We start from the raw sequence: 27,895 nt of genomic DNA, 5'->3' as shown, positions 1-27,895 counted from the left end.
TCAAGTGGTTAGCAGTATAGATTAGAAATTGTAAATATTGCAATAGATAGCAGAAATATGTATTTAGCAAAAAAATGCATTCTAAGTTAAATATTTCATTAGATCTATTGCCAGCCATCTGCAGTTGTCTGAGCATCACAATATAATGGTTTACAACAATATATTTTCAGAAATAATACACCTTAAAGGGATACTTCGGGATTTTGGAACTGAGGCCCTTTATCTACTTTCTCAGAGTCAGATGAACTCGTAGATATCATTTTTTGTCTCTGCGTGCCGTTTGAAGTAAGTTGTTAACTAGCGTTAGCGCAATGACTGGAAGTCTATGAGTATCTGCTAGCATGCTAGCTAACGCTAGTTGTCATTGGCTAGCAAAACTACTTCTAACTTTCTTCATACGGGACACAGAGACATAAAAATTGTATCCATGAGTTTATCTGACTCTGGGGAAGTAGATAAAGGGCCTTGTTGCAAACATCCCGAAGTATCCCTTTAATATTCTCAGAAAACTGACAACACAGCCCGACCATTAGAATGCTCAACATTCCCCAATGACACTCTTATTACATGGGTTTTTTCAGACCAGATGCTTGGTTAGGGAAAACGCCCCTCTCGGGGAGATACGTGTGTCCTCTAATGATGTCTAATTGAACTCCCAACACCAGGTCAGAAGCAGCTCTCAAGGGGACGGTGTAATTCCACTCCACTTCTCACACATTATCTCCCACTCCGACTGACTGACCAACGACCACCTCATGTTTCTACGGTTACAGCTTCCACCCAGCAGACAACCAAACCAACCATACCTATTTACTTTGGTTAGTAGTGGCTTTACATTGTCACCTGTCCTAGTCTAAAGTACTTTGCATACAATCTCAATCATGTATGGATAATTGAGTAAGATAGCACATTTTAAAAGTCACATGACATTATATAAATGTACAAACTTTTGCATTCAATTTTCCATGTGATTAATAAAAAATAAAACATTTTTAAAAATTGGGGGCGGGTGGAAAATTGCATTAATATATTGTATTCTATCCATTGAATTTGATTAAAATGTATTGATAAAATAAAGTGAAAAATGTAAAATTCTAAAATGCTTATAAACTGTGCATTTGTCTAATGTGTAAATATTATATTTAGTAATTGTGGGAAAAAAAATTAAACTGCAACATTCTCTACCGTTCTGAAATGTAATTAAATCCAGTTGTTTATAATATCAACAGGAGAAAGTCTTCAGAACATTTATAGAATTAAATCCTACCCTAATCCTATAATAAGATTATTCATCCTAACTCTGAGGCAGGTTTTGTAAAACTATGTTGGAGGGAGAATTTAATGGGACACAAAATCATAAAACTTTGTCTGTCTGAACATAAAGCTGTAAATTGTGCCAAAGGTGTGAAAATGAACATTTGCCAATCCCTTGATTTATGGTAGCCAGAGATGATTATGGGCCATGAATCAATTGCTGTAGGAATGTAATTAGGCACCTCTCCCTTTGTATGGCAAGGAGCCTGCGTTGCAGCCCATGGCAGTTTGTGGTCTGACAAACGCATCTTAAATTGGTGTCATAAAAGTCAAAAAGGTGCCAATTACACCTCTAAGTAACCCATCAACGCAAGTGAAATAAACAAATAAATACAGGTAGTGATGTGTACACATGGGACCCCCCTGCTAGTTGTTGACCTGAGAATGATGGAAGGTGAAGAAAGGGAGGCTGTATCGTGTAATGATGGATAATAGTGTGGGTGTACATGACAGGAATCAGCAGGTTACTGTTTAGAGGCTCTGGATACCCTGGAAGCTCACAGCATTACAACAGTTACAACACTTCACGGCCAAAACAACACTCCAATTGTGAAAATAAACTACTGCCAGTTCAGACCTCATACACAATTTCACACACACACACACACACACACACACACACACACACACACACACACACACACACACACACACCTATACGCAAACACCACAGAGAGAAAGGTGGTCAAATAACAGGATCCCTCTCCGTGGTTTGTCTATGTCACTGTTTCCTGGCTGTATCTCCCAGGCAATAGCATCCCAGAGCTGCTGCTATGAAATTCACATTGTTACCACTAACTGCCTATGGTCATGTCGGACAGAGCAGGATGAATAGCAGACAATAACAGTGATGCGGGGCAATAGATTTAGCTCATTGTTTGATTCAGCGTATCTAGCAGGGAGCTATAATGTACCAGTGATTGAAGAAGCAATGTTAAAAACCTCTGACACAAAAAGCTTAAAATGTAGTGACAAGCATGAAGAGCACTGATGCAATGAGTGGGAACATAGGGCACCCCAAAGTCCACATGCTGCACAAAGACTGTGCAGGGAGAATAAACTTTAGCCCCCCATCGAGACAACAGCAAACGCCATCAGCCAGTTTGCTTCACCATTGTCAAGGCTTTATTGGATGCGCGCAACCGTAACTTTTCGATATTCCTTTTCACGCATGCATGTGATCTGCCACAAAATACCATTACTGCATCAATGTTCTTGCTGTTGGTTAAAGAAAAATAAATAATTACATATATAAATGTATTTTTTCAAATAGTTTCACTAAACATTTCCATTGAAGTTTAATTAGTCTACCAATTAAACATGTCCGAAGTAAAAATTTTAAAGGCCATAATGATAATTATGAATAGTAGTCGTAATAATAATAATAATAATAATAATAATAATAATAATAATAATAATAACCATAATCATAATAATAATAGGTTAAGCAAATCATATTTTAAGTTCTCAGAGTGTATGGAGACCATTTACGCATGCCGTTGTTGCTTTTCGCATGCCGGTTTTGTTATTTAAAATGGTCGAATGCTAACATATTATTCCTATAATGTAAGAAAGGAACATAACTAAATACAGCATTTTCGTATATAGGCCCACTATATTCGCAAAAAGGCGTATATCTCGTTCTAGTTCTATTATATAATCTCTCTCTCTCTCTCTCTCTCTCTCTCTCTCTCTCTCTCTGTGTGTGTGTGTGTAATTATTACAATGACATAGGATTAATAACGAAATAATATCAATAAACTATTCAAATGGCTGGGTCTATATGTTTGGGTTGTTGTTGTTTATCTTGAAACGAGACAAAGGCCTACGCTGCTTCTAGACCTAAAATTGTCTAAAATATTTGCATGAAGAAAAAACTGCGTTCCGATGTTTAATGGTTGGGGTTTAGACATTAATCATGCCGTCCTACTAGCATGAACAGGGGTTAGGCTAAATGCTCCACTAAATGCTGCAGTGACTACCATCAGTCTCCAATCCAACGACAAATTAAACACTTGCCTCAAGAGATCCACGTCATAACAATATAAAATATCAACAAACTGTTTTGTGACTGACTATAATTTCGACCAAGTGGTGGACACCGCATAGGCTACCTACATCAATGTTAGAAAATCATTACGATTAACACTAACGTGAATTGAAACTGGCTGCCTGTAGGCCTACCTGTTATCACACGCCATATAATAAAATAAAGAAAACATTGAACAGCTTCATTTGTCCAATTATAGGTCTATGATAGGCCGAAATGTTGCCCATATTTTCTAAAGAGCGACATAAATCCAGGCAACTGACAAGTAGGCCTAACGGAAGCGCGTATCTGTGCTTGCGCAAGAGGACCTCATTGGACCGTGTGAAGAGTGGAATTATTGGAAAATTGGACACGTCAGCTAATAGTGTAGGCCTGATGACATAAATTAAATAAAAGTGGGTTATTCTGCTGGAATTCTGAAATGGATGGACACACTCTAAACCAGAATTATATTCATGCTTCCCAAGTGGTTATAGGCTAGGCCTAGCCAAGGCCTACTTAGTGATTTATTTTTGTGCATAAAACAACCATACAACATATATCAATATTATTGTCCTTACTGTTGGTAGTCATGTTTGCAGTACAGTTTCCTATCCCGGAAGTAACAACTGGTAGTGAGAGGTTGTTGACACACAGCGCACTGCAAACACTCCTCGTGCCATGAGGAATCGTTGACTCTCATCAGAAACCGGTCAGATATTGGACGCTGGCATCCTTCACATACAGATCGGTGATGGCATTCTGTCCCTAAAAAGGATGTAAAATAAGTTTAAAATGCAACAAAAATATGCATACTAGCTCTATTTTAGTATTTCTATATTTACAATTTAAATGTTCAGTTTAGCTATTAAATATGAAGTAATAGATTATAAACATGTCACAAACAGGTAACCATGAAAGAGAAAACACAAGCAGTCCCTATCACACTACAAGACCAGGTTGTAGGGCCTAGTCTCATAATTACAATGATAATCGAAATAGACCTGGAGTGCTTAGAGAATGCGTTTTAATAACTATACCAAAACCACAAAAATCAGGAAAGATAAGGCCAGCTAGTGGTGAAAAAATGTGTTGAATGTGATAGCCTCTGCCTAACAAGCAGCAATCAATTACAGTAACTGTCATCCAATTATTTGACGTAGTCATACTTTCACAAATGAATTAAACAGGCTATTGTGTCAGAGTAATAGGGAGATCGTGAATACAGTGATCAGTAATGTGTGTTATTTGTTGCTAAGAATATAATACATTCACAATTAAAATTACAACTAAAGCAAATAGTAAAAGATATCAAATGTTAAGGTAGGAGGCCTACGGGATGTGAGAGGATATAGTCTGCATAGCTGCGGACATATAATTACAGCAATGTAAGTGTATTCTACAAATGTCTCGTATTGTGTGTGCTATCTGCACTCTCAGGCTATTTTAATAGTATGAATGCAGATGAAACTAAGCAGGACTTACCAAGCATAACTCCAAGGGTAGTTTGACGATGGGGATTATCTTCAATCTTTATACCGTCTAACATCCTTGGGTACTTGGAATGGTTTCTCTTCGAGAAACAGCGTTCCAGTGACTTGGGACCTGTTGCAATATCCATAACAGTGTACTGTCAGACTTGTTTTCGCTTCAAATCCTAGCTAAAGCCCACAATATTTGCTGAGACTACTCGCACACACAAATACACAAACAATGTGTGTTCCCAGATCGCTAACTTAAAAAAAAAAGATGAAAAAAGTCGTCCCAATGTTAAGACCGGCTCCACTGTTTGTAGGGCTATCCTAAGCAGAATTTTCAGATGTCACAGAATCGTAAGAAGCGGCAATAAACTTGACAAACACTATTTTGAGCAGTCACCTGTTAATTTGGTTGGAATACGTATCCGCTATCTTCTTGTTTGCACCCGCGCGTGGCCAGAAGAGAAGGCTATGGAGTAAGGATGTATCTGCTCGAGACGTTTGCTTCTAAAACAACAAAAACAACAACAATTGTAACTCCAAGAAATATGACTGAAATGTTCCAATGGTAACTCTTCAAATACTATGCCCCTCGGTCGGATCCCTGCCGCTTGAGAAGTCTCAGACCAAGATTGAAGCCAATGGATCCTCGTCCCACCCCTCCGTGGTCACGTCACTTTTTTTGGGACTATTTACTGACATTGGGATGCTATTGGTGCTCACTGTTGGTGGGCTCTAAAGAGTTGAACTGAGTTTCGCCTATCACTTTGAACAAAGCATAGACAATATGGTGAGAGAAAAACATACAGTCAGTGTACAACAATGATAAAAAAATACAACTCAAATACTGTACATTGTAAACTAAAGGTATATCAAATATCCTAACTTGCTGATTATTGTTATTATTATTATTATGATTATTATTATTATTATTATTATTACAGCAGTAGAAGTAGCTTAGTAGGCCTATTGTTGTTGTTGTTGTTGTTGTTGTTGTTGTTGGTGATGCTTCTTCTTCTTCTTCTTCTTCTTCTTCTTCTTCTTCTTCTTCTTCTTCTTCTTCTTGTCTTCATATAGGTTAGTAAATGCTTTGAAATCAAGTATTGGACCATCACGCGTTCGACGTTCACATGCTTTGTGGTATTGTGTCCACTACAAAGACTTGAACCTAGTGACCCCTATACCGTCGATGCACCTGGCGATGGGTGGCGTAAACTGAGCACCGTGCAGCCTAGATGCCGTAGCCTATACTGACTTTTTAAACTATAGCCTATATCCATTTGCAATGTATTTTAAAAACAGGATGGAACCCTTTTTATCTCATTCATTCATTCAATCATTTAGGGCTATCATTTTAATAATGTAGGTCTATGTTAAATGGATAATAATATTGTTGCCTAATACATTATGAAATGCGACCTGTTTGCCTGTACACCTATTTACATTAGTCTAGCTATTGTATGCAGTTGGATATCCTTTTCTTGTTGGTTGTGTGCATCCCGAGGAATCGAAAATTGTATTATTGTGGTGTAGTGTAAAATGATACAAACCAATTATGTATTACAATCACAACATTTAGCAAAAACAAATAAGTGTAGTTATACAAATTATTACTACTGAACAATTATGCTGTTCTGTGCCGGACACAGGCCATCATTATAATTCAGCAGAGGGCTATTCCTTTCATCTGTTTTTATCAATCGCAGGTGTCCTCAGTTGTGACTGTGATGCACATGACTTGGAACCAGATTTATTCATGACAGGATGGCTCAAAAAAGCAAGTCTTGGAGTCGAAAATAGTATCCCCCACAAAAGAAAAGATACACATTCCTCAATTCTAAATTATTCCCCATTTCAACCAATGATACACATGTAAAAAAATAAACCATGTGAAACCATTAAATTAAATGCAACGAGTTTCCACTATGTAGGCCAAGCATATATAACATAATGTTTGTCTTATACGTAAAATATTTTTAGCTTTCCATTGCGGGCTTCTTGTTCTAAGTGTCGGCAAAGGTGAGGAATGCGAGTCGCCCGTAGCTGAAATTGCAGGGTGCTGTACATAATTCGTCAAGCCTCCCCTTTCGCAGTACTCCAGGGATTCAGTACATCGGAGGCATTAGGACACTTCAGGCAGTCACTCTGAGATAGCCTACCTCTTCTACCTCATCCCTCTCTAGTCTATCTCTACAGTAGGCCTATACACCACTAACTACAGGCCTATAAAGTCTTGCAATACTCACACCATGGTTTTGGCCATTCCTTAGCCGATAGTTTTGGGCATAGAGAGTCCTCAGCGCAACGGTTCTAATGTGATTCTGGTCTCAGTGTGATCAAGCACAACATCGGGCAGGAGGTGGGTTGCTTAAGTTAATTACTCGAATCCGCTATTATTTATCGCCGCGCGTCTAAATCCAAAGGATATCCTAAATGTCCTAGTAGTCAAATAAATACTCAATCAAACTCAAACCGACTTGTCAGCGAAATAAATGAGAATGATACATTTTGTTCGTTGTTTAAATAGCTTAAAGGATCTGAATCAGGTGCTAATAGTTTATTGCATCTAGCCCATAGGCGACTTTAATCAATATTGTTTAATTTTGCTGCAGAGTTGATAAATAAAAAATGCATAAGAAATATGTCGAAGATGCCAGAATTACTGTAGCTCAAATTGTATCGCGAATAACAGCACTTTACACTAATAATTTGCAGCCACATCAAATACAAAATAACCAAAACAATAATAATAATAATAATAATAATAATAAGAAGAAGAAGAAGAAGAAGAAGAAGAAGAAGAAGAAGAAGAAGAAGAAGAAGAAGAAGAAGAAGAAGAAGAAGAAGAAGACATTTACAATCGCAGTTAAGGCATTAAAAATAACCAGGTATATTACTATAGAAAATAATAGGAAAGCAAAATTACTAAATTAAACATGCTATTTTAAAAATAAAATCCATAACATAATCCTATGAAAATACGACAATAAATGATCATATAAAATGTATAAAATCTTAGTTTTAGGTTTACCGTATCCATATGTGTTCTTGATATCCTTTGTGGACCATATGGTGAACTAGCCCACTTTGTAATGTTCAAAGCCATTGAACTGGTCCATGATTTGTTCACGATGCCCTCTGGCGTTCAAAAGAAGAACTGCTAAGGACTGGTTGTGTTGGAAGAATTGTGTTGACTACAATTATATATGCGTCGACTATTTAGACATATTCTGGATTGCAGTTGGCCTGGATTAGATTGGGGAAATATCTTTATTTATATGCAAAACTATTGCCTCAACAGAGACTAATGTATTCTATTTGCTAAGCCTTTATACTGTATGTCAGAGGCATCAGAAAAATGTATGATGTCATTTTCAGGAAACACATTTTGAGAAATAGATAATTTGAGTACAATAGAAGAGTATATCTATAATAGATAGACAACGTAGTAGGCTTCATGAACCGTATGTCTATGGGATTGACCTGCCTGACTTTAAAGATGGTTGCCTATACCTGCTAAGGATGTTACACCAGTGCTGTGCTGCGCTGGAAAAGCCCTGCATGACACATCTGTGATGTGTTGTAAAATATCAACCTCCTCTCATTTTCCACTTGGTAAATGTCGTCCATATATTGGACTAACTATTCAAAGGGTTGAAACAGAATACTACTCTTGGTCTACTATTGTGTCATATCGACAAGACAATTCAAACGCGATTATAATAAACACAAACTACTGGCAGTCGGATACCAATCGGATAGGCCAATAATAAACCAAATGCTGTGTTTTTGCCCCTCGCGTTTAATGGGTCTCTACATGAGAACCCCTCCCTCTATACTAATGAATAAACTTTACGCAGCAGGTGTGTTGCATATGCACCTTGGGAAAAGGTCTCAATAAGTCTGCTAAGAAGGTTATGAGAATCTGTTTTCAGTAAAACAACCCATTTCTATTGCATCCACCGAAAAGGTAAGAGGTTATTGTTTGAATGCAATGCATGAAAGCTCAAGTTCAATTCGTTGCTGGCCTAAATGGCAACAACGACATTTAATTTATTTAGATTTTAAATACGCAACTAGCCATACAAGACATAAGAAAATTAAACAAGTAACCAAAGAATAAACTTTGTATTGCTAATTTAAAGAAATGTCAAAATATGCCCATGCGAGTCACATTTTTTAATCGGTGTGTAAAAAAAACAATATTCTGCAACTTAATGTAGGCTACTTTGTCGCCCAGGTTCATGATATTATTTTATCAATTGTTATTATGTTTTTCCTATGGTAAAGTAGACAATAATGTAGTAAAACAAACCAAAAATCAAAAGGCAAAAACTGAAACTGAAAATAAATTCGTTAAAGTAATTTGTTTATTTGTATTTTTTATTTTACCTTTATTTTAACAGGGAGTCCCATTGAGACCGAAGTCTCTTTTGGAAGGGAACCCTGCATAAGTCATCTTATAGTTCAACATTTATATGACAACCAAATGTGATTTATTCTTCATTCTTCACGTTTTTACCCTCCATACCGTGAAATGTTAACTTTGAGAGCCCGGGGCAAAGAGTGTGTGTTTGTGTGAGATCACTGAGAGAGATGTGAGGGGTCAGGTCAAGACCTATTTCATTATCGGCTCTGAGAACCTTATGTTACTTGTTATTTCATCGCCAAACCTACTATAACAGACCGATAAGGAATTAAACACAGGTTATAACAACTATATCAAAAGACAGATCATAGATTTATAAGACAACTCAAAGACCACTTTATATCTTTACCGCCATCATAATGACGGGTCTCAAACATGTTGTGATAACTAGTTGAATTACAGAAGCAATTCGTTCTATTGAAGTTGATTTACTGTTATTACTGTTATCTTTGTACTATTATTGTTATCATTATTATCATTATTATTATTATTATTATTATTATTATTATTATTGTTATTATTGTTATTAATAATAATAATGAAAACCTCAAATTGTGGTGTAAAATTGGCAAGTAGGCAATCATTTGATTGTTATGTATTTAAAGGGTATTTGCATACACTTAACTTAACTTGGGAACTATATTGCAGTTTACTTTAATGCAAACTCTTACCAAAAAGTCTATGAAAGTCTTTACATTTGGAATATTGTAATATTCATCCAGCATTAGCTTTACTGTAATTATCAGCATACACATGATTACCAGGTTACTAGAAGGCTATATATAGAGAAATGAATTACACCACCACCAAAAGTGACTTAAAGCTTTTATGAATAGCTCGGGACCCCGTTTTCTTACACTAAAATGGAGCATGCAGAATATAAGTCAAAAATAATGTATTTGAATAGGGATTGATGAACTGCAATAAAAACCAACCCAATACCTGATTTTGAATGCTATAGTGAATATGCATCAAAATATAAAATTAAATAAATTGTAAAATGTCTTCACTCACAGTAGTAGAAAATGAGTTTTATATGTGACACATAGTTTACACTTTTGTGCTCTCACTAATATAATTTATTTTCTATTGTGCATTTGGCACAAACTATGATTTTGTAGGGCAAACATAGAATGGGTGAATTTGAGTTACAATTGGTACAATCTGTAACATTGGTAGGTTGGCTTTCAGATCAACATATCCAACATAATCAAAAATCAACATAATAATGGAAATAACCATTTAGAGATGAAACATTGTGGAAAAGATTGTAAAGCTTTTTACAGGGCTCCTATATTCTACAAAACACTAACCAGATTTGAAATACATCAGATCTGATTATATTAATGTCAGATAAATATTATTCCAAAATATTGAATGGCTACAAAAGGATATAGAAATACAGGAATGCTAAACAAACTTCCCTTTCATAAAAGCGGATGGCTTATTTAGTCTTGAAATCCTAGTGAAAAAGCCAATCCCAGACTGAAAGCTTACACCAGAGACATACAGTAAATTGCAGTGGCTGAGGACATTGGTGGTTTAACTCACTTTGATCTTGTAATGAATGTTCCTCAAAACCTTTGGCTCTCCATGATGCTTCTTTAAAGGCAAGGATAAAAGCTCTCTAGCTGTCTTGTTTGCCCCACACAAGATATGGCTTACACTAGTTTAAGTGGCTGCTTACAAGCATAGGCTGAGGTACACAGAACGTGGTCTCTGAGATATCATACAAAATAGCCATAAGATACGTTTTAACTGTAGGTGTTGTTTTTTCAACTCTCGCCTCTTGACTTCTGAAGGCCACCCCTGGAGGCCAGTTCAGACCACCAGAATCCTTTATCGTGCAATTCAATCATGCCCTCTTTGATACACTAACATCCCAAATTACAAATAACATAATTGATTTAGCCTAATAAAACATAACTTAATATAGTAAACAAAATATAGGACAGTGAAATGATGAGCCATAAAAACACCATGAAAATGAATTAAAATTGTGAAATATGAGTGCATATTATATGAATATCATGCAGCAATCTCAAAGTGACATTATCATTTCACACCAGCTTTTCAAATACACTGGTAACCCCTCTCTGAACAAACAGCAAACACATGGTAGCAGAATGTACTCATTCAGATACATACAGATAAGGAACAGAGTGCTGTAAGTATACTGGCAACATCAATAAAAACAAACATAATATAACATACATCAACAACAACAAAAGAACAACACAACAACAGTGTTGAAATGATCATTTTCATAGTCCCAGTCTACACCCCCTGTGAGAAAAACGGCATCTGAAGCAGAGGATCTCCTCTACAGGATATCAGAACTACAATGATGCCCCCTGCTGTACAAACTAATACTTGTTATATGTGACTCAATTTGTGGTTAATTCCCAAACACTGAAAATCTCAGCTACTGTTTCAGCTCCAGAACTACTTCTAATTTAATATTGTAACAGATAATATCGTAACAGATTATCTAACAGTTAATATGGTAACATATGTGTAATGTCAAAATCTTGAATACATGTTATCCACAATAACTGAGCATGTCAAACTGCTACACAAGGTTACTGTGAACAGTAATGTAATGTTGCACACATAATGAGTGAGTAATATCAAATGAGCAATATTTATTGAGAGTAAAAAAACAATATCTGTAATTCAGAAATTGCTTAATTCCAGACTGGCACATTGTTTACAAACAGTAATAAACAGATGTAGAATGAAGTAAAGAAACTGGGTTGCCAATGAAGGATGGTTCTCCTGTCCCTGCCCTTACTGCAGTGTTTCATAAAGCACACACAAAATGGGTTTTGGAAATGCCTATTGCATGTCATTCACATAGATCAAACAACTTTCCCCACCCAAGTCCTCCTTCCAACCATACATCTAACATTGTGGAGAGAGCAGATGAAAGACGGCAACAGATTAAACATACTGTCAAACCAGCAGTGGAAAAGGCTTTGTTTTCAGGAATATGAGGATCTCCTTCTCTTCTCTGCTTTGTTTCATATATATACAGGTTATTGTAAAACAGATCTTCATCCAGCCAAAAACTTCTCAAACACCTAAACACATTGAAAACACCCAAAGTACAGCAGGATTTTGCATTACCAAAACCACGTTAAAACCAAATCTGTGTTAGTCATTCAACATCTATCCGTGACACTACCCAACTGGTGGTGACCATAGTTGACCATACCATTGTTGGTAAAGGTTGGTATGAGCCATCTGGCATATGGATATTGCTGTGACTGAGAAACATTAGGCAACTGAGGTAAGTGCAGAACAGAGCTGTAGAACAGTACATAGAAAACCAAGCCACATCTGGAGAAGTTAATAGGCCACATAGACAGACAGGGGAGTTGTGTCTGTGAGTGGGAGATGATAGAAACGCCAGAGCAGAGACTACTCAGCTGAAACAATAGAGAACATACACGTTCCTCTGTTTGCTCACATACAAGTTCCATTTGCTCACAAAAATTGTCAGCTAGAGTGTCTTTCCTGAGAAATAATTATATAAGAAGTGAGTGTAACAGCTGCAGAAATATGGATGTAGTTGTTTTGCCTGCTTTGCTGCTCTGGCGATGGCAAATGTTTCTCAATTCGAGCACGATTTACAATTCCTTTCATCGGATTGTTGTGTTGTTCATATGATTTGTCTCCAGGACATTAATGTATTCCTTGACAAAAAGCAAGGCTGCCGGAGGTTCCAATCATGATTTTAGGATATGTGCCATTTACAACAGGCATACACAGCTTTTACTCATGTGGGACGCATACATTCTCCATGTTCCTACAGACCTTGTGGCTAGAGCACTGAAATACATTCTGAATGGATCTAAAGACTCCATGCTATGTCATAATGTAATGTTAGCTTTAGGACTCCAGAAAGCTGTATAATCATGATGAACACCATACTATGGAGGATCCATTGTAAAGATACTTGGAGATAACTGGCATGAAACCAAAGGCATTTACATGCATTGGAGGCAAATACTATCACACATTATGCTAAACAGATACTATACATGATTTCATCACTGATTGCAGTTATACATGCATGCAAAGTAAGTCAAAAATCATTAGTAGATGTGTGTTGGCTATGTTACAGTCACACCTGCTGTGCTACGGCCTAGGGCCACAGTTACCAAGAAAAGTACTTATACTATTCTTTTTATTTATAAAATCAAGTTAATTACTTTAGGTACACGTCACTTTTCTTGTGCAATCCATAGGTGTACCACAGTGTTCTTGTGGAAATGTGTGTGTGGTGTGTGTGTGTGTGTGTCATTACAAGTCTGCACTTCAGAGAAAAGGTAGAAATCCACCAGATGTTTTTCAGCTGGGCGGATCTGGTAGTGAAGATTTAGACAGCGTCTGTCACAAGCAAACATTTCCAATCTGTCCAGAACATTAGGCAGAGTAATCTAAAACCCCTTTCCATCACAACGTGCTGCTCCTTATGTGCTGACCACAACTTCAGTATATCCCTTCCAGAAACATGGAACGTCTGACTGAGAAAGAGAGAGTGAGAGAGAGAGAGAGAGAGAGAGAGAGAGAGAGAGAGAGAGAGAGAGAGAGAGAGAGAGAGAGAGAGAGAGAGAGAGAGAGAGAGGAAAAGGCTCTCTGGCTTTTGTCAAGATGAGAAAGCCAGAGCAGAGAACCATAAAGTCTAATGAATATATTAGTGGACTTTTCTGCCCCTTAAAGGAAAGCTAGCAGGCTAAATGAAGTTATTAGAGCACCCCATCTGGGGCTGAAGACCAGGGCTTTGAACTAGTGGTCTAGTGGTACCCATGGAGGTCACAAGAAAAACAACATCTACAGTGAAGACATAGAGGACAAGGTTTCTTGCTAATACTGTTTTAATGATTAGGAATGTAAAATGTTCTTGAAATACATTTGGTACCATTTAGAATTTTTTTTCTGCAAGTCACAAACAAATCTTGTCAGCATTGAAGGAATGTTCACCTAACATGCCACCGGTCAGCTCTGTATGGTATTCAAATTTAGGTGAGCACCCCCCTCAGTAATGTGGGAGTAACTGAAAGGGTGATTGTTAGAAAGTGACCTCGCTGGTCTGCAGGAATTTCCTTCCTAGAGTTCATGTGCCTAGTTACCACTTTGTCAACCTCATGCCCTATGAACTGACCCTGTTATGTCCTCCTTCTGGGTTCAGCAGAGGAAATAAACCGATCCTCTGTGAAACGCTACAACTAACAAGAAACTTGCTAGCCCAAATCTCTCAATACTGCTCTGTTTTCCCTCCGGACCACTTTCAGCTTAATAAACATCTTAACTGGGCAAGCGTCCCACGGGAGCTGCTGGGAAATCCTATGGGCAGCCGGAGCTCAGAAGCTGACCCTTTATTGCATCCAGGTGGCTGTGTTCAAAAAACGCTGGCCAACCATAAATGTCCAATAAAATGCATGTGTCACCTCCAGGGGTGTACAGGGTCACTGCACCTGTCTGTGGAGTAAGTCTCTCCTCATGGCCACGTGCACAGATAGGGCTCTACCTGTGCAGAGCACATGCCCCTTCCAGTCTCCAAATTGCCCTTTTGGGTGGTGGTATAATTTCCACAAAAATGAATTGAACATGAACATTTTTTGTCATTGTTGTTCGGAACCCAATGCCCGCAAGTCATCGTGATGTCGTCAAGTTCGCCACCCCCCATCCCGTCCGTTGGTTGCGCCTGTTGATCTGCCCTGTATGGAGCTCGTGCACGTCCGGTTCAGCATTTTATTTCACAGTCTGCCCTGTACAAAGATTGCATGTGCCTGGTATCCATACATGTATGAGATACGGTCACAGGTCAAGTGTGTGTGAAGCTAGCTACCTAGTTTAAATAACAACAGTACTGTACTGCCTCAGCAGGATAACATTTGATTAACACTTCATAACACTTGATTTAGCCTACATCATCATCAATATTCAGCATGCAGTGGCCTGAAACCTAGCTAACATTAGCTACACTTTAGTGATGATGGTGGGAGTTAGCTAGCTAGCTATCTTTCCCCAGCAGTTTCAATGGCATTTATAATCAACTTCATCAATCAGATGGTTAACTAACTAGAAAATATATTTATATAAATATAAATATAAAGCTGCCTGATAAAGCTAGCCAGTTGATAGTAAAGCTAGGATGAATGTCAGAGGCCAGCTAGCTAATGCAATAGCGGCTGTCAATGCAATGGCTGGTCTGGAGTTTGTCTGAAATGTACCATTATATTTCACACAATAAGCAAACTACTTTCATGCCTTTTCACACAAAAAAATTATGAATACAGATAAAAGAGATGATTACTTTCAAGTACATCATTTTCGTTTGATTTGCCTCATCCTCTCTTGCACATGTGGGGAGCTACTTCCTGAGATTTGATTGAGGGAACAATCCAGCCAATGGTTAGGCGGTTGTGGTTTTGGGGAACTGATTGGTCAGGAGTAAAAGGTCCTGCCCACAGAGTACAAATCACATTTTCACTCACAAATCTTTTTCTACAAACGTACAAAACTTTGTACAAGCTTATGATCTCTTTGTAAGGTGACAACAGTGCAGAACTCAGAGCGCGCGCAGATTCAAAATCTGCAAGTGTATTTTTGATTCACAGCAGAATAATTCATACTCGTAAATGGATTTTTAATGATTCTGAAAATAAATTATACTTGCAAATCTTATTGAATGTATTGAAATGTCAAGTTACAAGTTTGCGACCATTGTTAAGTCTTTCACACATCATGATACAAGCTTGCAAAATTAAATTGTACATATACGAATTGCACTTGCAACCACGGATCTCAATGTGCGACCACAAAATTCAAAATATAAACTCACGTAGGTCTGTCATCATTATAATCCCATACTACTGAGAAGTGCATAGGAAAGGCGTGAGTTAGAAAGTCGTAATTTCCTAAATCGTAATTGGGCCCATAGAGAGGAGTAGCTGCATCGTCAGTAGGGAATTGTACATTTAGATTTGAGATGTTATTTTGTGATGATGTGATGTCTGTTGTTGCATAAATAAATAGACCTATGCTCAAAAATGTTAAAATTATCGCTACAGAGGCATTTGGAATGTTATGAACGTAGAGATATGAATTCTGTGCATGGCCCTGCCCATGGCCCATCAGCTTGTTGCACCACACCACCTCCAGCTCTACCACCCCTCCATCCCCTTCCTGTTTGTTATACAATGTCATCTGGTGGAATTATTTTTAGTGCAGTGGGCTAAATCAGGGTCACACAGAGTGTTTCTTGATAGTCTTAAACAAATCTACCTTGAAACAAAAGTATACACCTCACACACATGGTTACGGGCTTACAAAAATAAGATACATGTACCATGTCATATGTAGTGCATCCCAATATTACACTTTAAATACATCATAGAATACTAAAATATAACAAAACCGTTTGATATAGAAACACCGGATTTTCGACGTAAAACATAATAAGTTATTAATTATTAAATTATAAGAAATACTAATAACATTCCACCCATGTGGCTACTAGACGGCACTTTGGTAATTTGACTGCAGGAAAGGGGTAGCTACAGTAACTGTCCAGTTAAAATCTCACTTTTAAATGTTAACATTCTGTTAACTCATACCCAAATAATGTTGTGGACTTTTCCTATACTGGTATTTGTGGCCGAAGCATAAATTGGAGAAAAAAACACTTAAAAAATACCACCTCAAACTTGTAACTCAAACAGACTGTTTAAAAATGCTTGCTATTTCCTCATAGAGCATGATGTCATGTTGGCATATTGACTGAGAAACCAGCAGTCTACTCCCATGAATATTTATTATGACCGATAAACGCCCACACCATTCTGTTGTTGTGGTACGCCCACACCATTCCAACCCAGAAAAGCTGCTTTTTAACATACTTCATACAATTTTTTTGGAAGGGACACTATTTCACTCATATTGTAATTGATTACAGGTCATATTTTATAGAAATCTGGAAACACTGGACTGTTACTTTAACTCTCCCATATGGTGGTACTATACAACATAACAACTCTTATTTTCTCATTTCCACAGTATTTGCCGTCCAGTATATCTGATAACACATTATTCCTTGACTTTTTTGTGTCATTGTTGATTTTTGCAAACATATGTCTGAAGGGATGATTGCGTTTGTTGTACATATTTCAAATGATCTAAATAATCTGAAATATACAAAATGTCATTACCAAGTTGGTTTGTTTGCAAACATCTGTCCTAGGCAATCACATCACCCTTGTTTATGACTAACTCACACATATGAGAGACATGGCAGCAAACTCCCTTCATGTGTCCAATCAGAAGGGCTTAATGAGGCTGCAGGTTCGGCAGAGGTCTGAACACAGTACATTGGCCCTTTGATCTCACTTGAAAGGAGTTAATTGATCTCTGTGTTACAGGCACTTTGTGTTGTAGGCCTACTCTCCCAAGAGGGAAAAAAAGATTCTGACTGGTCATCTCACATATGGAGAAATATGAGAGAGAGAGAGAGAGAGAGAGAGAGAGAGAGAGAGAGAGAGAGAGAGAGAGAGAGAGAGAGAGAGAGAGAGAGAGAGAGAGAGAGAGAGAGAGAGAGAGAGAGAGAGAGAGAGAGAGAGAGAGAGAGAGAGATCACATCACGCCCGGCTCCATCCTTGCTCAATTACAGTAATGTGGCTCACACGGCCCAGACGCCGTGGCAGAGAAGTGAGGAGACCTGTGGGGGGAGAGGATAGGCCCTGCTCTGCTCTGTGAGATCACTCATTGCACCACAGCACTTACTGCACTTGGCCAAGATGGTTTTGATATTCCTCTCACCCTGAGTCCTGTTGGGGCTTGTTAAGGACTACACGTTCAAACCCTTCTAAAAGGCTCATTCCACTACCTGATCACACTCACAAAACAACAAAGAGACTAGAGGCCTCTAGGTCAACTTCAACCAGTACTAAAGTACCAGTTAGTGCAATACCACCTCCCTCTACCATGTATGGTCCTATCCAGGTACACAGCTCTAAGCCCATTAAAATAAACTACAGTGTCAAGTATAGCTGCAGGTAAAGCAGAAAACATAGATAGTAATATATGTGTTTTTAACCTAACATAGTAGTTCATAGAACACTTGTACAGCTACAGTATGATAAAAGACAAAGCTTAACTTCTTGTTTATCCATATTTAGCCTTAGGGGACAAGATAGTACAGGTACAAAAGTGTACATTTGGAAAAGTAAAACAAAATATTTTTAGGGTACTGCCACAGTGACAATGCTGTTTGTTCCTTTTAATGTACCTATACAAATGTTTTTGGGTGTTATTCTAACACTGTAGGGTGCAAAGCCTTATTTGCATATTTCCCAGGGTGCCTTCAAGTGAATTTTAGAGTTACCAGTACCACCCATGACTGTGTTTGCTAGTGACAGAGACATGGCTGTTGCATTCAATGGTTTTCAGTCCTGTAGCCTTCACCAAATGAAACTCTTTATCACAATTCATTACATACTGTATATCATAAGGATATATTTTGACAGCCTAGTTTTACCCCAACATAGTGGTCTGAGACTCCTGGCTTGCAGGCCACATCAGGCAAGTCACATTATGTTGGTTTGTGAAGTTATATGTAATTCCTGTTGGAACCCAGGCAGAGTTAGGGTACCCAAAAATGTTAACATTTAATCACAAGCAACCTGCATTTAGAATGACTGCCAAGGTAGAGAAAATTGATAATCCATCTAAACGGGAACAACCACCTCAGTAACGGGTATAATAAGTCCAACTACTAACAGATTGGATTAGTTTAGAAAAATGTAAGTTATTTATCTCTGTGTAGCATAAGATCAATCAACCAATCAATGTGCATGCAGAAACACACATATTGAAACAAACAATTCAAAAAATCAATCTGCAATAGAGCATGATGGGAAATATAATGATGGGTGTGGTTTTTGAGAGTGTGTGATGATTGTACCTTTATATTCAAAATATCGGGTACAAAAATGTACCATTATACTACATTAAATTTTTATTTATTTATTTATTTCACCTTTATTTAACCAGGTAAGCCAGTTGAGAACAAGTTCTCATTTACAACTGCGACCTGGCCAAGATAAAGCAAAGCAGTGCGATAAAAACAACAACACAGAGTTACATATGGGGTAAAACAAAACAAAGTCAAAAATACAACAGAAATAAATATATATACAGTGTGTGCAAATGTAGCAAGTTATGGAGGTAAGGCAATAAATAGGCTATAGTGCAAAATAATTACAATTAGTATTAACACTGGAATGATAGATGTGCAAGAGATGATGTGCAAATAGAGATACTGGGGTACAAATGAGCAAAATAAATAACAATATAGGGATGAGGTAGTTGGGCGGGCTAATTTCAGATGGGCTGTGTACAGGTGCAGTGATCGGTAAGGTGCTCTGACAACTGATGCTTAAAGTTAGTGAGGGAGATAAGTGTCTCCAGCTTCAGAGATTTTTGCAATTTGTTCCAGTCATTGGCAGCAGAGAAATGGAAGGAATGGCGGCCAAAGGAGGTGTTGGCTTTGGGGATGACCAGTGAGATATACCTGCTGGAGCGCATACTACGGGTGGGTGTTGCTATGGTGACCAATGAGCTAAGATAAGGCGGGGATTTGCCTAGCAGTGATTTATAGATGGCCTGGAGCCAGTGGGTTTGGCGACGAATATGTAGTGAGGACCAGCCAACAAGAGCGTACAGGTCACAGTGGTGGGTAGTATATGGGGCTTTGGAGACAAAACGGATGGCACTGTGATAGACTACATCCAATTTGCTGAGTAGAGTGTTGGAGGCTATTTTGTAAATGACATCGCCGAAGTCAAGGATCGGTAGGATAGTCAGTTTTACGACTATCCTACTATCCTACCGAGGGCATGTTTGGCAGCATGAGTGAAGGAGGCTTTATTGCGAAATAGGAAACCGATTCTAGATTTAACTTTGGATTGGAGATTCTTAATGTGAGTCTGGAAGGAGAGTTTACAGTCTAACCAGACACCTAGGTATTTGTAGTTGTCCACATACTCTAGGTCAGACCCGTCGAGAGTAGTGATTCTAGTCGGGTGGGCGGGTGCAAGCAGCGTTCGGTTGAAGAGCATGCATTTAGTTTTACTAGTGTTTAAGAGCAGTTGGAGGCTACTGAAGGAGTGTTGTATGGCATTGAAGCTCGTTTGGAGGTTTGTTAACACAGTGTCCAATGAAGGGCCAGATGTATACAAAATGGTGTCGTCTGCGTAGAGGTGGATCTGAGAGTCACCAGCAGCAAGAGCGACGTCATTGATATACACAGAGAAAAGAGTCGGCCCAAGAATTGAACCCTGTGGCACCCCCATAGAGACTGCCATAGGTCCAGACAACAGGCCCTCCTAACCTAGGGTATTAACCGCACATATACCCTAAAAGGTACCGAACAGTACCATGTGAGATTATATGTGTACCTCTGAAGGTACACTACCGTTCAAAAGTTTGGGGTCATTTAGAAATGTCCTTGTTTTCCATGAAAACATACATGAAATTAGTTTGAATAGGATATATAGCAAAATGCATAGGAAATGTAGTCATTGACAAGGTTAGAAATAAGGATTTTTAATTGAAATAATACTTGTGTCCTTCAAACTTTGCTTTCGTCAAAGAATCCTCAATTTGCAGCAATTACAACCTTGCAGACCTTTGGCATTCTAGTTGTCAATTTGTTAAGGTAATCTGAAAAGATTTCCCCCCATACTTCCTGAAGCACCTCCTACAAGTTGGATTGGCTTGATGGGCACTTCTTACGTAGCATACGGTCAAGCTGCTCCCACAACAGCTCAATAGGGTTGAGATCCGGTGACCGTGCTGGCCACTCCATTATAGACAGAATACCAGCTGACTGCTTCATCCCTAAATAGTTATTGCATAGTTTGGAGCTGTGCTTTCGGTCATTGTCCTGTTGTAGGAGGAAATTGGCTCCAATCAAGCGCCATCCACAGGGTATGGCATGGCGTTACAAAATGGAGTGATAGCCTTCCTTCTTCAAGATCCCTTTTACCCTGTAAAAATCTCCCACTTTACCATCAACAAAGCACCCCCAGACCATCACATTGCCTCCACCACGCTTGACAGATGGCATCAAGCACTCCTCCAGCGTCATTTGGTCTGCGTCTCACAAATGTTCTTCTTTGTGATCCGAACGCCTCAAACTTGTCTGTCCATAACACCTTTTTCCAATCTTCCTCTGTCCAGTGTCCGTGTTCTTTTGCCCATCATAATTTTTTCATTTTATTGGCCAGTCTGAGATATGGCTTTTTCTTTGCAATTCTGCCTAGAAGGTCAGCATCCCGGAGTCGCCTCTTCACTGTTGACGTTGAGACTGGCGTTTTGAGGGTACTATTTAATGAAGCTGCCAGGTGAGGACCTGTGAGGCGCCTGTTTCTCAAACAACACACTCTAATGTATTTGTCCTCTTGCTCAGTTGTGCACCGGGGCCTCCCACTCCTCTTTCTATTCTGGTTAGAGCCAGTTTGCGCTGTTCTGTGAAGGGAGTAGTACACAGTGTTGTACGAGATCTTCAGTTTCTTGGCAATTTCTCGCATGGAATAGCCTTCATTTCTCAGAACAAGAACAGACTGATGAGTTTCAGAAGAAAGTTATTTGTTTCTGGCCATTTTAGATACTTTCCAGATACTCAAATAGTCTCAAGAAGGCCAGTTTTATTGCTTCTTTAATCAGCACAACAGTTTTCAGCTGTGCTAACATAATTGAAAAAGGGTTTTCTAATTATCAATTAGCCTTTTAAAATGATAAACTTGGATTAGCAAACACAACGTGCCATTGGAACACAGGACTGATGGTTGCTGATAATGGGCCTCTGTACGCCTATGTAGATATTCCATAAAAAATCAGCCGTTTCCAGCTACGATAGCCATTTACAACATTAACAATGTCTACACAGTATTTCTGATCAATTTGATGTTATTTTAATGGACCAAAAAAGTGCTTTTCTTTCGAAAACAAGGACATTTCTAAGTGACCCCAAACTTTTGAACGGTAGCGTACATTATGTGTGTTTTGATCTTATTGTACCCCCGGGAACAATACTGTACCCTAACCATACCCTTTTTTTCTGAGAGTGTAGGTTGGGTGTGTTGGGCATTTGCGTGTGCCGTTGCCATAATCAGATTTGTGGTGTTTCAGTGGAAGGTGTGTGTATGCCGTTGCTACTGATCAGGCCCTCTGTGTCAGTGGGAGGGACGTTCTCTGCAGCACATCAAATATAAAAACAGTCCCACATGCTCTGGGATTAATGGTCCCTATGCTTCTGTTCACATTGGAGGCAGAGTTTATCAATGGGCTGCTGAATCACAGGAGACCTGCTAGCCTAGCCACCTGCCTGCCTGCCCTGGGCCTATAGCGCTGCCTGCCCCTGACAAGCCTCACACTGTCACTCTCTTTACCTCCCTCTCCCTGGTCACCGCAGCACAGGGGAAGCAGGCCTGTCAGAGGGAGAGCGAGAGGCTAAGCAAGTCTTAACACACCCCCTCAAACCACCTCATAAATACAGACTTCCTTTTCCAATTTCCAACTGGCAGATTCACCTCTGTCTACATGCTTACATACTGTTCCGTGCCAAAGTCTTGGGTGTGAGGTTAAAAATGACTATGGTGCATCTGGCCTGACTCTCAGAGGGTGGAGCTTTGAAGTGCTGATCCAGAGTTTAGTTTAACTTCAGCAAGTCAAATCTCACATGTATTGTAGCTGAAAAGAAAATATCACCATGACAACTGTGGCATATAGCAGTGACAGGCATAGCAGGGGAGTTACATAGAGATGCCTTTAAATAGATCCACAATATATGCTTAAATATGCTTAAATACACAACAACCCAAAACCTCTCCGCTAAAGACACATGTGCAAGCCTCTACCCTTTTAATTACGGCATGAGTTTACACAAAACAGGGACAAAATGAAGGCCTATTCCTTTTTGATTTTACAGTGTGGTTTCTGCATATCATTATTATTTTTCAATATCATAAAGTGGAGCCGAGGGAAAAGTGAAACCATGTGAGGCAGCTTTTTGAAGGGGCGCTGGGCGTGGCTTGTGAAGGAGCTGTGGTTCTGATGGTGGGCCCATTCTGAGCCAATCTGGTGGGCTTGGCTGGCCACACTCCCAAGCTCACCAGCAATATGCCCCCACAAAATTGCCCAAGTAACATGGGCAACCACAGTCTAAGGGTACAAATTCAGCCCTGAAATCACATATGACCTGCTGTGTTTCTATCCTGGTCTACTTGGATCTGTGTTACAATTATTACCTTTCAGTCCATGAATGATTAGAGAACAATAGGCTTCTCTTAAAGGGGCAAGGTGTCAAGAAAAAAATCCACAGTCACACTCATGTTGTTTGTCAAACTCTGGGTTCCCATGTGATAGATCAGGTGAAAATGGGTTTAATGCTGACCAGGGTATGAGACAACAGATACTGTGGCAGGCTGATAGCAAACACTTATTACAGGGAGCGCATACCCTTGTCATTACTGTCGCTCCATTGTCACATAACAGTGCTCATCCTGCCTTCTCCCAAACTGTATAGAGAGCGTCTCAAACTGTGAAGAGAGCAATGTGGTGTCATTAAGACTCAACCCCTGCTTACTTCCAGAGTAAAACATATGAGTGTGCGTTCAGTGTAGCTGTGTGTAGTTCATTGGGGAGGTGCGTGAGGGTGCTGTCTCAGGCTGTCACTGTGCTTTAGGGCTTCACTGATGTGGGGTGATGGGTGTCACCTTCATGAACAACAACAACCACAAAATGTAACAATGGTTCTCACCAAAGTGTTCCTGAAGCACCTCTGTCGGTCAGGTTCAAACAGCAGAACAGGAGACAGACAGCCACAACACAGAGGGTTGTCATCTGTTGCACACATCGCTAAACACCTGTGAATACCAAAAGTCATTAGGACTTTAGGTATAAATTATATTAACACTGCTTACACAGAAATCATACACTCATAAAGGTAACAAGCGAGTCTAATTAAGCAAGCAAGTCATTAGATTCATGTGATTTCAGAAACTAATTAAATCTGCAGAGATGAGCAAATAGATTCTGATATCTCAATTTCTTCAGAATGACAACTTTCAGCAGTTGTTAAATTACATTGATGTTAAGAGACAGAACATGCAATGGGGGGGATAGTTTATTTTTGATAACATATTATAATAGGATCTGGAATGTGGGTGGGTGGGCGGGTGGGCGGGGGGCTCTGAAGTGGTGGCTCTGATGTCATGAAGCTTTGCAATTTCTTCCTGCACAGTGCTCATGATGGACTCTGTGATGGATGTCTGTGCTTGGTGAAACAAGTGTTCCTCATGCACCTTCAAAGAGAACTGACTATCTGACTGGATCTGTCTGTCAGTGGGAGCAGAGCAGAGCGGTGAGGCAGCCTCCCATTTATTCTCTGAAGTCTCAGTCACTGCTACTGCTACACAGCCTCAATCCTACATGTTACTCTGACAACCAAAAGGGAGACATGAGATTCAGTGGTAGTCATGAGAATTGAAAGGAGTTTATTAATTCTTATACATTACATTACTGAATAACGTAATAATATACTGAATAACAATTGAGTTAAAACAATTCAACAATCATATCAATTTAACATGTGTATAGACTATTTGATTGTACTAACACTCATTATGAAATATTTTCCTAAATAAAAACTAGAAAAGGTATCAACATATTTGGAGATGCACTACAAGATTAAAAATACATTTTCTGATAGCGTTAGAATATATGAGGTAATTTGTTACTGTGGCTGTTATCACGCAAACAATAAGTGAGCACAAACAATTTAATGAGCGTAAAGCAAAGTTTGCACATAATTGTTAAGATCACAAATACGAAAATTAGACCATAACTTTGAAATATATAGAGCTATGGCGATATAAAAAATGCACATTTAACAACATTTAGAATAGTTACCTCCAATATTTTGGTACTTAGAATGTTATGTTACTAACTTCACATCCTTTTTGAGGTTTCTGTTAGCCGTTCATTTAAGATAGATTAGAATCCTGTTGACTTCTGATATGTGGGAATACTGTGAATGTGGACTCTAAACTGGACATCAGAGACATCATTCCGGTAAGTGCTTTGTTGTTGTGGAATGGGAGACCATTCGTGAAGGTGCTGTAGTCTTTAACTCTGTCCCTGTCCCTCCAGAGCGTTCCTCACTCAAAAGCTCTCTCAGTACTGGCTCTGGGTGGGCCTGAGAGGCAGGGAAGGGCCGATGCTGTGCTCCGTGCTGAAGTTGTACTCATACTGTGACAGGATTGAAGAATAAAGGGATTTAAAATACAGTATATCCAGTACAAACTGTTTATATATGAAATCACCTCTTCACCCACACCAATGAGGGTTTGTATAAGTAGCCCTTTCAGTAGCAGAGCACTATGCCTTTAAAATTACACAAACTGTGTATGTGTTTGGGTATGAAGAAAGCTGAAAGGAGAAATGTGTGCAAATACTGTCCCCTTGTGGAATAAGATGAGACTGTATGATACATTTTAAAAAGTTCAGGGGAAAACCAGAATCCTTCTGAATTTTCTTCACATGTATCTCCCAGATACATGCATCTAAAACACAGTTCTTCTTGGTTTTCTCAATGGATAAAATAATATATTCTTTGGTAACAAAAATATATAAATAACCATTGCAATGAAGGAGAGCAATTCAAATCAGTTTAGAATATATTTAGAGGAGAAGAAAAAAACTCCAGTAATCAATAGTGATGTTGTGGTCAAAATGTATTTCAAATCATTGTTGAAAGAGTAGTACCGCATATTAACTTTTACCATTGCAATTGCATTGCATACTGTACAGTATGAAAATGTATGCACTCACTAACTGTAAGTCGTTCTGGATAAGAGCGTCTGCTAAATGCCCCAAAAAAGAAAAAGTACTAAAACAAGAAAGCAGACAAACAAGAAAAATGAAGTGCCTCTTTAGGCATGTCTTCTTTTCTTGCCAGTACATACCAACTCATCACTTCAATACAGTCTGATCTGCAATACTGAATCACTGCACTAGGTGATGCTGCAAGATCATAAAATGTGTTTTAATAAAGATCCCAACTAAGCACAATGGATTTATTGGGGATCTCTATCTCCAACCAACACCCCTCTGTCTTTCAGGAAACTGTAAGTTACGAGTCACATGCCACAAGATGGTTAGTTATAATGAAATTCAGCCACGACACCTGGCAAAATAAATAAACAAATAGATGTAAGTGTGAGCGTGTGTGTGTGGATGATGGATGGGGGAATGGGGTGTTATCAGGGAGAGCATGTATCACTGTCTGCCACTTTTACACACGGGCTGACAGGACAGTGACACACAAGAACATGGGCGGCAATCACCCAGATGAACAGAGCTTCATTTCCTGTCCCTGCTCCACCGCAAAAAAATATGTGACATGTTGTCTTCATTAATTCCACCTCTATTTGGAGCTCTCTCACTCTTTTCTCCTTCTCTCTCTTCTCTCCTTCTCTCTCTGTCTGTCTCGCTCTGTCTCTTACACACTACATGCACCCAGGCACACACACACAGTTTACTGCTGAAACACACACGTGCATAGGTGCAAATTAAAATGTCTGTCAGATGCATACACATATATGAAGAGACATCCACACTAACAGACACACTCTCACACACTAACTCTGAAAATCATTAGCCAGTCGCCAAAAACAAACATTTTTTTGCAGTGCAAAGTACATTAAGACGTCAGCTCAAATTGCTTACTAATTAACACTTAAAAAGACACAAATTAGATATGCGTGGTTAAAAGCAATTATAATCTCCACAAGTTTTGCGAATCATTTGGGAAATGAAAAGAATGCCTAATTGCTGGAACCAACATAATCTGAGAAATATGGCTTAAGTGATGCCTGTTAGGAAACGTTCTTATCTGTAACACTGTATGTGATTACAACAGTTTTCCTCAATTACATGTGCAAATGTTCAATACCACCTCTCTTTTATGTATGTATTTTTTCAGTCAGAATGTCCTTTCTTCGCCCTGAAGAGAGAAAATGAACTCCTCCAGTGTACACTGACAGTGACCTCTGCTGGACAACTGAACGCCGCTCACCGTGAACAAGAATGGCCTGTTTGTGTGGCTTCATATTAGAAAGGCTGAACTAAATACTGCGCTATTTATACATAGATAGTGGTATTGTATTTGATCCACTGAAAACAAAAAGATTGAGTGCCTTGAATATTACAAATACTACTTAGCTTTTGATAACTGTAAATATATGTATATATATGAGCAGGTGTTACTATGTAGTAACTAGAGGGTCCTCAGTGATTTCATATTTTGGCTTCAACCTTCAACCTAGAACAGAAAACCAGTATCTACATTTTGAAGCCTTAAATTCAAATATATATATTGTTTTGTATTTTACAAAAAAATAAGCACTCCAAAATCCCTGCATATACATTTGGCATGTGTAATATCAAACTGAAATACTATATTAATTTCCCATCTGTAGAGATATTTTAGTGGGATAATAATGTGAGAGAAGAGAAGTAAAAACAACACAATGGTGAGGGATGTTTCCTCTTGGAAACTAATTATCAAGCTAA

The 27,895-nt window shown here is 38.7% G+C and overlaps 2 protein-coding genes across 4 annotated transcripts in view; both read right to left on the bottom strand.

Moving 5' to 3' along the window:
- Window positions 1-7,902, bottom strand: part of LOC121530840 (LIM/homeobox protein LMX-1.2-like) — a 70,325-nt gene extending 62,423 nt beyond the window's left edge. Inside the window, exons 1-3 of one of the 3 annotated variants that reach the window (XM_041836111.2) lie at window positions 7,853-7,902; window positions 4,829-5,328; window positions 3,925-4,111 (exon numbers count right to left, since the gene is read on the bottom strand). In XM_041836111.2, coding sequence (XP_041692045.1) covers window positions 3,925-4,111; window positions 4,829-4,964 — 323 coding nt within the window. In that variant the 5' untranslated portion in view covers window positions 4,965-5,328; window positions 7,853-7,902. Of the gene's footprint in view, window positions 1-3,924; window positions 4,112-4,828; window positions 5,493-7,852 lie in introns of those variants that run through there. The other 2 variants (XM_041836112.2, XM_041836110.2) reach the window with 2 other exon arrangements.
- Window positions 7,903-24,805: 16,903 nt separating this feature from the next.
- LOC121530841 (multivesicular body subunit 12B) overlaps window positions 24,806-27,895 on the bottom strand; it is a 42,379-nt gene continuing 39,289 nt past the window's right edge. The window contains exon 10 of the mRNA XM_041836113.2: window positions 24,806-25,570. Coding sequence (XP_041692047.1) covers window positions 25,496-25,570 — 75 coding nt within the window. The 3' untranslated portion in view covers window positions 24,806-25,495. The remainder of the gene's footprint in view (window positions 25,571-27,895) is intronic.

The sequence above is a fragment of the Coregonus clupeaformis genome, chromosome 18, assembly GCF_020615455.1.
Source record: "Coregonus clupeaformis isolate EN_2021a chromosome 18, ASM2061545v1, whole genome shotgun sequence".
Taxonomy (NCBI): Eukaryota; Metazoa; Chordata; class Actinopteri; order Salmoniformes; family Salmonidae; genus Coregonus; species Coregonus clupeaformis.
This window is presented reverse-complemented; position numbering and strand designations above follow the sequence as displayed.